The 12,975-nt window shown below is 37.7% G+C and overlaps 1 protein-coding gene across 1 annotated transcript in view; it reads right to left on the reverse strand.

The window, feature by feature from the left end:
* The window catches only part of LOC122813789 (nucleoredoxin-like), a 180,272-nt gene that overhangs the window by 139,437 nt on the left and 27,860 nt on the right, over positions 1–12,975 (reverse strand). Inside the window, exons 3-4 of the mRNA XM_044086294.1 lie at positions 10,391–10,508; positions 745–878 (exon numbers count right to left, since the gene is read on the reverse strand). Of these exons, the coding sequence (XP_043942229.1) occupies positions 745–878; positions 10,391–10,508 (252 nt within the window). The remainder of the gene's footprint in view (positions 1–744; positions 879–10,390; positions 10,509–12,975) is intronic.

Consider the following 12,975-nt stretch of genomic DNA (forward strand, 5'->3'; position numbering starts at 1 on the left):
GACAAAAATAGAAAGGTGAGGGAAAGAGCATGCTGGAATGAAAGAAATTTGAATAAGTGATCGAATAACAATAACAATAATTGGAAGGAAATAAAACAAAGTGGAGTAAGGAGAAGCAGGAAGCAGTAATTGAATTCAATACACATGGTGGTAACGGTGTAGTCAGTTAAAAAATGTACACAAAGGAAGCAAAATTAAAGCAAGATAAAGCAGAAATAAAGATTCAAAAACACACAGTAGTGGTGAAAAAGAAGGCTATAAAAGGTTCACAGCAAAAAAAAATAAAGGAAGAGGTTAGAGGCAAAGATTATGGAACACAGAAATTAAATAAAGAATGACCAGAGCAGACAGAGACGAAAACAAAAGGATGGAGTAAAGAGAGAGAAATAGAAATGAGAAAGAGGGAGAAAGAAAAAAGCAGATATGAGAGAGAAGACAAGAAAGGGCTCGGGGAAGATGCTTTTCAGAACAGTAAAAATACAAAACATTTAACAAGGAAAATGAAAGTCAGTTGTTATGTGCATTGAGGAACGAGTAGAAAATCAAAAGCAGAGCAGACAAAATGTAAAATGGAAACAAAGACAACAGAAACGATTAGCTGGAGTTAGTAATGGAAGAGATTAGTTTTTAAACAGCTGATGACAACAGAAACGATTATCTGGAGTTAGTAATGGAAGAGATTAGTTTTTAAACAGCTGAATAAAATATATATTTTTAAATGCTACATGTTTATATCTTACTTACCCAGTGTGCTGAAAAATACAGGCCTAAAATGTATCCTTCCAATTCTTTTAGTTCCTGGGGTCCTTCTATGTTGCGAATCAGAGGGCCCTCCATTACCTCAGCAAAAAGCTGTGGTTTCCAAGGGAACTCCTTCCCTAGGCAAACAAATGTAAGTCACACAGTCACCACAAGGCAGTGGCATATGTTTGAGCTGGTTACTTTTAATTAGGAGTACAAAAATGTAACATTTAATCTGAATTACTTTTTTATATAGACAAATATCTCACACACACACACACACACGCACACACACACACACACACACACACACACACACACAAAACATTGGTTTGACTATCAAGATTATAACCTACTAGCACTGTAATGAGCCCATGTTGATATTTCTACTTCTCATTAGAACACAAAAAATTATTTCCAATCCTCAGGGAATGTTATTTCATAATCTTGGAAGGTATTGTGCAATATATTCGTCACTTTTTTTCTGTTATTGATATTTATTCAAACAGAACCAGATCAGAGATTATCTTATACACCACACTCAGGTACGTCTTGGTAACCTAAAAGAAACAGAATATAATGACAATTTCAGAATCCTTCCTAAATAGTTTCAAGTCTTCCAAATCCTATGATTTTTTTTTCTAGAAAGACATCTCACCTTTTCAAGTTTTTCAGGTGACTTACTTGAAGACTACAAAACACAACACTGTATTCAATAATGACCACATCAGTGAGTTATAAAGTGGTAAAATAATCTCCATGGAATATTCCCTTTCCAATTTATTGAGCTGCAGAATATGTTTTTTTTGGCTTTAATTGATATACTCCATTCATGTTTAAATTCCTGTCTCCCATTGTTATTATATCTTTAATAAATCAGGTTTAATGATTTGACTATGTATTTTGTACTACTAATAAATATATCCTACTTAGCAATATATATATATATATATATATATATATATATATGTATGGGTTACCTTCAGAACACTGACAGCTCAGTTCACTGACAAGCAAATCAGCAAGACCATTTCACTGAAACCTCATTTCACTGACAACTCATTTCACTGACAGTGATATATGACCTTTTTCCCACTGTAGTGCGACCCTGGAGTTAGAATATATAGTAAGGGGGGGCACAGCCCCCCCACATTGGGTTCACCCCCCACATACTTTGGTTGTATATTGTTTTCTACAAACAGTTATTCATTGCACTAAAAAGTATCCATCCCTATAGCTTAAACATTTATAATATGTGGGGGGCTATGCCCCCCACACCCCTCAATGTGAGGGGCTGTGCCCCCACACCCTCCTCTACTATATATTCTAACTCCAGGGTTGCAGTACAGTGGAGTAAAGGTCATATATCACTGTCAATTAAATGAGTTGTCAGTGAAATGAGTTATCAGTGAAATGAACATTCAGTGAAATGGTCTTGCTGATTTGCTTGTCAGTGAAATGAGCTGTCGATGAAATGAAGGTAACCCACACACACACACACACACACACACACATATATATATATATATATATATATATATATATATATATATGTATATATATTTTTTTTTTTTTTCACTTTGGATTCTTGAAATACTGAAATATCAAATTTCAGTATCCCGAGACCAAATTGTCAAATCTGCAGTTGCGCAAATCTTCAGAATGTCGAATACGGAAATCTCAAACCTGCAGTGGTAATGGCGGGTTTGGTAAGTGTAATGATTTTTAAGGGTTTGGGAGAGGGTTTGTGTGCATGTCAGTGTGTTGGGGAGTTTTAGGTGCGGGTTAGGGTAGGTAGGTAAGAGTGTGAGTTTGTAAGTGTTGAGAGTGATCATGTTTGTATGTATGTGATGTGTGTTTGTGAAAGAGGGTGTAGAATGTATGGTAGTGGGTTTGCTGTCTTCCGGTTTTTAGTGTGACCTCGGAGTTAGTATATATATATATATATATATATATATATATATATATATATATATATATATAAGTAGGGAGTGTGGGGGGATGGGGTGCAGGGGTTTGCCCCCCTGCTTATAGCAAGGGTGTGTATTAGTTTTGTTGTGCTCATGTGTGTTGGTTTGGTTCGTTGTAGTGTTGGCAGGTGGTGTATTTGTGTTTGTTTGTGTGGTGTATTGTTTTTGTGACGTTCATTGTTTTAAATTTCACGGTTTTGAGGTTTTGGGTTTGTGAGATTTTTGCGTTATATTCTCAAAACACTAAAATTTGATATTTAAGTATTTCAGGATTATAAAGTGAATCTATATATATATATATATATATATATATATATATATATATGTAAATGGTTCCACTTTATAGTCTCGAAATACTTATCTAAAATATTTATCAAAAATTGCATAAATAACATGCTGAAAAAAATTTAGAATGTATCCAAGCAATTGCATTAAAGTGCATCTTCATAAACCTGTCACACAACATGGAAACAATAAAGAAAAGCAGGTAGCAGGGCCTGGCCTCTTGTTGAACAAAAACACATTACATTCAGTACAGACTTAAAATTTATTAAAAAAAAAAAATATATATATATATATATATATATATATATATATATATATATATATATAGCTAAAAGCTTCAAGTTTTAAGAAACTGGCAAGGTATGTACCCTCATTTAGACCACGGGCTCCGGTGCCATTGGTACTAATCTACCGCATGGACTCTGCATTCCAACTTAATTTTCCAAGGTCTACCGTTGGGGTCTAAATCAAGAATGGAATTTACAAAAAACTTAAAGATATGGTCATTGTACTTTTGGATGTGTTCATAAATTCTATTGTAAAACAAAAAGGGCTTTAAAAGATAGAATTTATGAACACCTACGGAATATTTAAAAACAGTAGAAAGAGCTTTTTTTCCCGAGCTTTTGTGTTTAAGTTCAGAAAGTTTGTTAACAGTGTTTACTCTGATGAAGTCCCTTTTGACTTTGGGATGAAAATGCTCAGGCTTTACTGGTTTTTACAATAAATTAAGTATTTTCCTTTTGGATCTTACATTCTTTGGCAACTTTGCTGGTGCGGATTATTGTGAAATGTGGAACTGTTCCTACTTTGGGTTTTTATTTTGCTGTGTGAGTTTGTACAGACTTAAAGTGCTATGATACATGGCAATCCTTGCCTTGCCTTCAGCTCTCTTAAGAATCTAATATTCCTGGACCTTTAACTCCGTAAGACAAACTACTATGCAAACACTAAGTTTATGGAATTAAACTTCAACCAACATATACACAAAACACAAAGGAAGGATAGACTCTTTACCAAGTGTTTATCTCTTCCTTGGAATAAACTTCCCTTATATGTAAAACACAGTGACACCCTAACTTCCCTCAGAAACAACCCTGATATTGGGATGGGCACTTTGATAATGTATTCCAGGCCTGTCCTGCTTCACCTTATTTAAAGCAGGAGGTATATCATGAGGGTGGGTGCTGGCAAGGTGTTAATAGTCTCTGTTGTTAATGCCCTGTAACTATGACCTGACAATCCTATGAATGCTTGGTCTGTATCCGGCTGTGGCTGTACAATGCTGTCAGATGGACAGACTGCTCCTTTCTCAACAGTAGCACCTAGCATCATTACTTTGAGGGGTCTCCTCTTTCCCATGAGAAGCTGCCTTCCACCTGCCGTTCTGTGGCAGCTGGTAAAGTAGGCATCAGTGTGCTGTGGTGCTAATGACAGGGTCAATTCAAGCATGCTTCCTTGCAATCAGATATCTACACAGAGTATTGTCATTGCTGCTGGTTTTCTGTCAAAGAGCTGTAATGTTCAATTGTTAAAGACTAAACTTTGACTACTGCAAGAAGATGAAGTTATTGTAAGTTATATTCTACCCGTCCCCATTTCCGCCTCCCTGCTCAGTCCTCTCTCCCATGGCTCACTCTCTGATGTCTAGGCTGCTACATAAATCTGGGAAGGTTTTGTGCATCATCAAGCCTACTGCCACATGATAGTTTGACTTTCAGGGAGTTACTGTCAGTGGGAGCATCTCTACTTTAGAGCAATCCCATACAATCCAGTTTCCTGGAAGAGTTTTGATTTGACATTGCTAAGGTTATTACATCCATATGTAAATATGCACATATTGTATTCATATGCAGACAACAGTTTGATTGTTACTTTATATGCTTGAACCATATGTTATTCTTGACTTGTATGTCTTGTATGTTTTGCACTGCCATTATGGGTCCAAGTAGTGGCTTTAAATGATCTACTAACCAGTTTAACATCTCTGTTAAATTAAATTAAATAAATATGTAAAAATAAATAAAAAAATAAATAAAGTGTTGCTTCCAGCACAACAAGTTAAAGGAAACAGCAAGGTTTATAGGTCAGATAGCAGGCTTGTCAAATACAACAAAGACAAGAATGCAGGGCTCTAAAATTGATATCTTTACTTTACTAATAGTATCACATGCAACACTTTATAATGAAAACATGGTGGCTATTGAGGAATTTATGTAATTGGTCACAATCTATCTGTAACAATTGACATTAATATTATCCTCAGCTGCGAGGGAACTTATGTAATGGGCAGAGCTACAAATACATTCCTTCATGACCACCCCGATTCCTGATGAAGAATGCTTGGAAATGCACCTCGAATCTTTTAAAGTCTGAGGTATCTTGACAGACAAGGATCTGCCTTCTTAGATTGGTCTCAAAGGAATACAAGGGGGTTAACTGTCAGAAAAAGCAATGCAAGTTGCATTCCATCCAAAGACTCTTCAGGTGTGAGATTAGTATCAGAACTAAAATCATTACTGATATGAGTACTTTTAGCAAAAGTTATAATGGAAGGCCAAAGTAACAGATAATCTCCAAACTGCAAAAGTTATACTATAAAACCAAAGTCACAGATACTCTAAACACTGCAAAAGGAATATTGTGAGGCCAAAGTCCCAGATACTCCCCACACTGCATTCCAGGACATCTCATTATCACTCCTGTGCCAAAGTCCCAGATACTCCCCACACTGCATTCCAAGACATCTCATTATCACTCCTGTGCCAAAGTCCCAGATACTCCCCACACTGCATTCCAGGACATCTCATTATCACTCCTGTGCCAAAGTCACAGATACTCCCCACACTGCATTCCAAGACATCTCATTATCACTCCTGTGCCAAAGTCCCAGATACTCCCCACACTGCATTCCAGGACATCTCATTATCACTCCTGTGCCAAAGTCCCAGATACTCCCCACACTGCATTCCAGGACATCTCATTATTACTCCTGTGCCAAAGTCACAGATACTCCCCACACTGCATTCCAGGACATCTCATTATCACTCCTGTGCCAAGGTCACAGATACTCCCCACACTGCATTCCAGGACATCTCATTATCACTCCTGTCAGGTGTGATTCATAAACAGCATCTGTAATCTTTCACTATAAGCTTGGTACACCTTGGATGGAAATGCATTGTATACTGGGGTTTGTAGTACAAGGGAGGGCTGCACAGCATCAGAACCTGAGTATCTGCAGAGGAGCAAGGACATTTGTCCCATCTAAGAAGGAAGTATTCTAACTGTAGGGCATACAACAGTGCAGTCTGTGTACCTTGCAAAGGAATATAGTAAGATGGAGATTCTAAGAAAAATGGGCTGCAAAAAGTACAGGGCACAGCAGCAAAAGAATAGGCTAGTCAATGCATGTAGGAAGGGGGTGTTGGCTGAAAATGATATGCAGCATCACGTTCTGTGTGCCTTGGTGATGAAAGGGGAATTTCTTTATGTGGGATAGATAGGTGCTCCATATATGCATGCGGTACAGCTGCCACCATACACACACATATGGACATATGGTCATACCTTTCAGGGTGTCTGAGTAAAGTAGGACAGTGAATATGCCTGTGTAATAATGCAATACCACATATACATAAACACACACTCGCACACACACACACACACACACACACACACACACACACACACACACACACACACACACACACACACACACACATGCAAGCAGGCACACATGTGCACGTGCACAAACATACACACATACATCATGCGAGTGTGCGCATGTGTGCTCAGGCATGCATGTATGAGTGTGTGCTGGTTTCGAATGATACACTGCAAAGCTCAGCTGAGAAATCTCTGCACAGTGGAGACAAGGTGGCGTTCATGACATGCAGGAAAGTGTAAGGCAGTTTGGAAATTATTTGAGCTATACTTGCCTGTAACCATTCCTGCATACACCTTAATGGCTTTATCTTATTATCAGTTTGTACTTGGTGCCTGATATCACTGTCCCAGTATATTAGATTTCCCTACTGGACTGCAGAAAGTACAGCCTATACTTACTTGTTGGTGCAACTATAAAACAACTGTGCACTAGAAGTAACAAGTTATGAGTGGTATTTTACACAATGCTGTGTTTTGTTGTCATGTTGTGAGTGCATGTATATTGTAAACACTAATGTATCACCATGTTCATATGGATATCTACTGTCATTAAATATATCAGTATAGTTTTATATACATACAGGTGCATATGTGTTTGGGGGGGAGTATGTACATGTTTACTTGGGAAGTCTTTGCATGTTACCCTCATGACTTGTGCATGCTCTGCTATTGCTCTTCTAACTATGTTGCATTAGCAGATACTGATTTAAGACCAGGTTGTAAACTCTAGTAAATACATTAAAGCTCAGCTTCACAAGGCCCTTCTGTTACACAGTATTGCCATTTTTGAACAGTTGCACACACCATTACTCATACTGGACATCCTGTTTGCACATATGCTACACACCATCTGCCTCTTTGATGCACAGTAACATATCTCTTCTGCAAACTTGATACCTTGTCGTCTGTGAATCTCTTTGTAGGGAGTTTCCAGGCTTTTTTCCCTGTACAGTACTTCTCTGCATTGCATACTGTGTCAATGAATCCCACCCAGATGCAATGCATCAATAATGAAGCATTTGAACTAACAGGAGATAATATATGCTTATAGTTCATACAAGAAAGAAAGTGAACTTTAAGAATGATCTCCCCTATCACATGTTAAAGAAACATCAGTGATCACTCCACATAGTGGGTTTGGCATAATAGTTAAGGTCTTCATCTCATAGACACATGGTACAAGATTTGATTCCATGGCAACTAATGTAATATGAAACTATAAATAAAGATCTAAGATAGAAAGTATCTCTGACATGCAAGTGTACAAGAGCTGGGTTTTTTCCATGACATTAACAGCTTACTGAAAAAACCCATTGATCAATCTGTTTGCTACAAGGTTTGTGTTCATACTCTGAAATTTCATTCCTTATGGTAACAGCTTCAAGCTTGTGAGATAAGCACTTTATGTTTTCTATGGACACAGCATCTACTTTAAGACTTGTATATACAAGTCTGCAATATCTGCTTGCCTGTAGATCAAAATACGTCAACAGACCCAGCGATTAAATATCTCATCTTACATGTCTACTTCACGCAGTCTGACCAACCTGAGATTTGAACCCGATATTTCAATGAATGTAGAACACCTTCTCCCATACTTTTGGGACTCCTGCTGTTTCACTGAACAAATTGACCTATTTACCAGTCTGTGATATGGCAAAGGAGAGTGTCTGTTCCATAGCTCTCAACCTCCTAGCACAAAAAATCTGTACAAAGCCAAAAATAATGGGGGGACAAAGCTCCAAAATAGGGACAAATTTTAAATATTACATTTATAAACTTAGAAAGATGCTAGAACAAAATGTCTTGTTTTACCATGCATTTTCTGAAAGATATGAAGTCTGAAACTTGTGAAAAATGTCTGTCATTATTTAGTGAATTCAGTCCTTATAATTTGCCACAAAAATCCAGAAAACTTCAAATTTTATTAGGAACAGACCAAATATATGATGCAAAAATCTGGACAGTTGAGACATATGGTTTGTTCCAATCTTTGGATGTGCTCTGGCAATTGCAAATTTTATTAATAAAGAGGATCAGAAATACTGACCAATTGTTGCTTTCATAAATGAAAGATATGAATCTTCATTAGAAAGCTAGCCTAGTGTATTACATTTTGCTATGGTAAATAAAACAAAACATTTGAGGCTGGCTATGTTAACTACAAAATGGCTACCGCCTGTGTTATAAATATGCCAGCTTCAGACATGTAAGAGGCTGCAACCTGGGTTAATGTTCATTCATGTACAAAATAGTACAAGTCAGATGCCCAATCTTTACAAAGTATACACTTTGAGGCAACAGTGTTGCTTGGAATTTTGCTCACATGTTTTGAATAGTGCCACAGGAATCTACCTGAAAGAAAGATAACACATTTCCATGATGGTAGACACCATAGCAGGAGATCTTCCTGGGAGAGGTCCTGTAGCAGCATGAGTACCCACCTATCCCCACCCACCTTTAGATATGTATAAGGCTTTGTCTTTTCATGAGGAGTTAGTAAATTGTTATAGCCAAAGGCTTAACACTTTAATAGAGTAAGGCAGTGTTTACAGTGTTATAATTATTAATGTAGGCCATTGCTATTTGTTTAGTATGAGATTCATTTCAGAGTTTCTCACATAAGAACTACAGATGATCCCTGTCAATGAAGCTTTTCTGAAAGCGAAATGCTACCTGATACTGGTGTAGATAAACATGAGGTTACGTTTGTTTCACTGATGGAGGGGAGGGGAATGATTGATAGTGGGAGAAACTGAGCTACATCACAACTGACTCCGCAGAATATAAGCCTAATACTGTGAGAATCTCTCCTTGTACTGTTATTATGAAGACCCTCGCTCAACTTGAAAGCTGGTTTCATGGCTTAAAGAACTGAATCTCTATACACCTGATGACACAGATGGCGAATGGTCCTGGTGCTGGAAGAACTGACTAGAAGCGGGGGGAGTGAAGAGGCCAAACCTGTTCACCTCTTTTTCTGAAGGGAGAGATGAAGATTGTGTGTCCAGTGGAGGCTGAAAATCATTAATAAGCTCTCACTAACAAAGGGAAAAGTATGAGGTGATGTCACTACATAGGCACGGACTGGACCTTACTTAGCTTTTCCTCTTTTTTATTACAGACCTATAAGAGGAATATTGTTTAGTACATATAAAAATATCTCAACGGTCAAGCACTAAAATGGCCCCCAAGCTCTTATGTTCCTCTCCCTGGTATGATGGTGATCCCTGCAGGTGCCTCTGCTAAGTTTGCAGGCTTCCTCTACAGGGAGGACCCTCTTTCCAAAGAGTTACGTTAGGGTATCACCACCTAAGCATGAAAAACTGAGAAGGATGTAACAACAGACATAAGCAGGGATCCACAGATTAGATGCAGTTGTGATGAAAAGGAGTGACTCCTAAAGTACTATGTGTAGTCACCCTCCATTCTCCTTCTTTGAATACTTGTAAGGACTGCAATTACAACCACTAGAGCCCCTACCAACACTGGTTTTATATATGGCACACACACTGTCCACCATTACTGCAACAACAGCATGATGTAATTGTTAGCCTCATGTCAAACGACTGTTAGAAAATCTGGCCAGATCATGGCTGATGTCATCGAGCAAAACTATCAATACTAATAGTGCTACTACATGAATCACATGTTACAGTGAGTACTCACACACACTTTTACTTTGCTTTACAGTAACAACTTACATTTATATCTGTAACATTTACCTGTGGGGTCCTCTGAAACTAGAGCCACACCATTCTTAGTGATAAGTTTTCCAGTGTGAGAGTCTAAGAAGATTAGAGTTGGCACACTTGTCACTTTGTGCTTCTTCCAGAGCAGAAGCTGAAGATAGGACAAAAGGGAGACATGAAGGGTGAACAAACTCAGTGAGAGATTATTAAAGTGGCAACATTTGCTATTTTTTTTGTCTTTCCTTCTTTATGCTTATTTGTTACATAGATAACTGGAGAATTAGACTGACCCTCATAAATCCTTTTCAACCAGGACCTAAGATAATATCAAACAAATATTGAGCAAAATCATAGACAATATGAAGCAATCTATCAAAATGACAGTTATAAATAAGTTACTGTAGAACAACAGAAATATTTACAAGCATAACACGGTAACTAATTGGATATTGGACAAGTTCTTGATGTGAATTTTAACTCAGTTTTAGTGTTGCTCTTAACCTTGCAGACTGAGAACCACTAATAAGCCATTTAGCCTAATTAACATGGATAGTGCCTTCATAACTGCCCTCCCTCTTGTTTCTGATACCTGGTCACCCTCATCCACACTCACACACACAAAAATGTACAGGAAGCAGAGCTGTTATGTTCCTGGCGTTTATATCATGTTATCGAAAGACGAAAATAGCGAATGCTATTTCATCGAACCTAAAATATCTAAACCACATAATATCGAACATTAAGAACAGCAAATTTTTCCTTGGGAAAAAAATTTACTATTCCGAAACACATACACACAACACAAGCACACCTAAAAAACATCAATACACACACATAAACTTATAATCCTGCAACTAACCCTACACTAAACTATACATATACTACTATCTATCCACTTACCTTAACCCAAACCCTAACCCTAAAGTCCGTCACTATCACACACTCACCTAACCCGTGCCCTAACCCTAACCCACTTAACCTGCCCCTAACCCTAATTTACCTAACCCGCGCCCTATCCCTAACTCACCTAACCTGCGCCCTAATCCTAACAACCACACAATCACACACTTACCTGAACCCGACCTGTAAATTTCCACCACAGCCCTGAAAATAGCGAAGCCACAGAACCGGCCAACCGAATTCTTCCCTAGGAAAGAATTCGGTGTTCTGCAGCTTCGCTATTTTTAGCATTCGCTCAAAACGGGTTGATATTAGAACATTCAAAGTTTTAAAACTTCAGTGTTCTGATATAGACCCTGCCCCTGAACCATCCTTCCTGACAGGGACTCATATCAGATTTATAATGGTGGCGGTGGTCAGTGATATTCTGGGAGCACCCATTCTCTTCCTCCAGGTAAGCACATTCTTTTAATTCTCCATTTTTTTCTATCTTGCTTGGTACCAATGCACTCTATGCAGTGTTTCTAACAGTGAAATTCCTCACATCCCATCTGGACCTAAACAGTAATTAATGTTAGTGTCAATTAGTATCAAAGCAGCATGTCACACGTTTGTTAAGTTGGCTTCCTGGACCATAATTTAAATTTCTTTATCCTACTGCTATATAAAAAAAATTAACACACTTAAAAAAATTTGAGTGGGCTCATGTCCACTTGTGCCCTGTGAAACCTCTTATAATGTGACATCTTGCTCCTTCAGTGCATTCAGTTTTGCTTGGTAGAGTTTGTCAAAGTAAAATTTGGAACATGGTTATATCATCCAGGTGTATGTATTCTGTGTCACGTTGTTCAAAATAACAAAAAAAAAAAAACATAAAAGCAAAACCTTCTTCCTCACAGAATAAGTCAAATATTTACACTCACTCTCAGTTTCAGGCTTATTATTTATAATTTTATTATTATCAATCTTCAAGTTACCCAACTGAAACTAACTGAGCAGTGCTGCAACCAAATAGCTAAATTGGCAGCTAACCTGCCACATTGGTCACATCATTGCTTAGACTGCTTGCCTTACTATCCCATCTGAGTATCATGCTTAATCTTACCCACACCCTGAGAAATGCCCAAGCCTGGCCAATATTCTTCTTCAGTATATACCAAATAGAATCCTAAGTTCGAATGATAAAAACTTACTGTGTGACCAAATCCAACAATTCAGCAGATGACTCACTTTTCCCATATCGCATCTCCAAAATGTGGAATAACATTTCACTCCCCCAAGACACTATGCTTAAATCCTTTAAACAGAATGTAAAGCTACATCTAATGTATATGTGGTCTTGCTCTAGCCCTGGCTAGATTAATGCACTTTCCCTCTCAATAATACTTAACTCTGTTCTACTCTTTCCTAGTTTACCCACAGCTAGAATAAAATACTTTTCTCCTTCAGTACGACTATAGCTAATCTTTCCCACATAGCTAGTATCAACTGAGCCAGATAAGTAATATTAACCATTGCACCCTTGCCATTTCCCAACTATATATATAAATGTATCTACAGTCCGTGGCAGTCGCACATGGCTTTTTTTATGTCTACTTATGAATTAACCTAAAGACTACTACACAGTTCCTGCTCACATTTAACCTACAATGTGTCATGTTTAATCTACTATATGAGGTGTATATTTTCAAGTCTCTCTTACTTAGTCATTGCTCATG

The sequence above is a fragment of the Protopterus annectens genome, chromosome 10.part0, assembly GCF_019279795.1.
Source record: "Protopterus annectens isolate FY-2018-M chromosome 10.part0, PAN1.0, whole genome shotgun sequence".
NCBI lineage: Eukaryota > Metazoa > Chordata > Ceratodontiformes > Protopteridae > Protopterus > Protopterus annectens.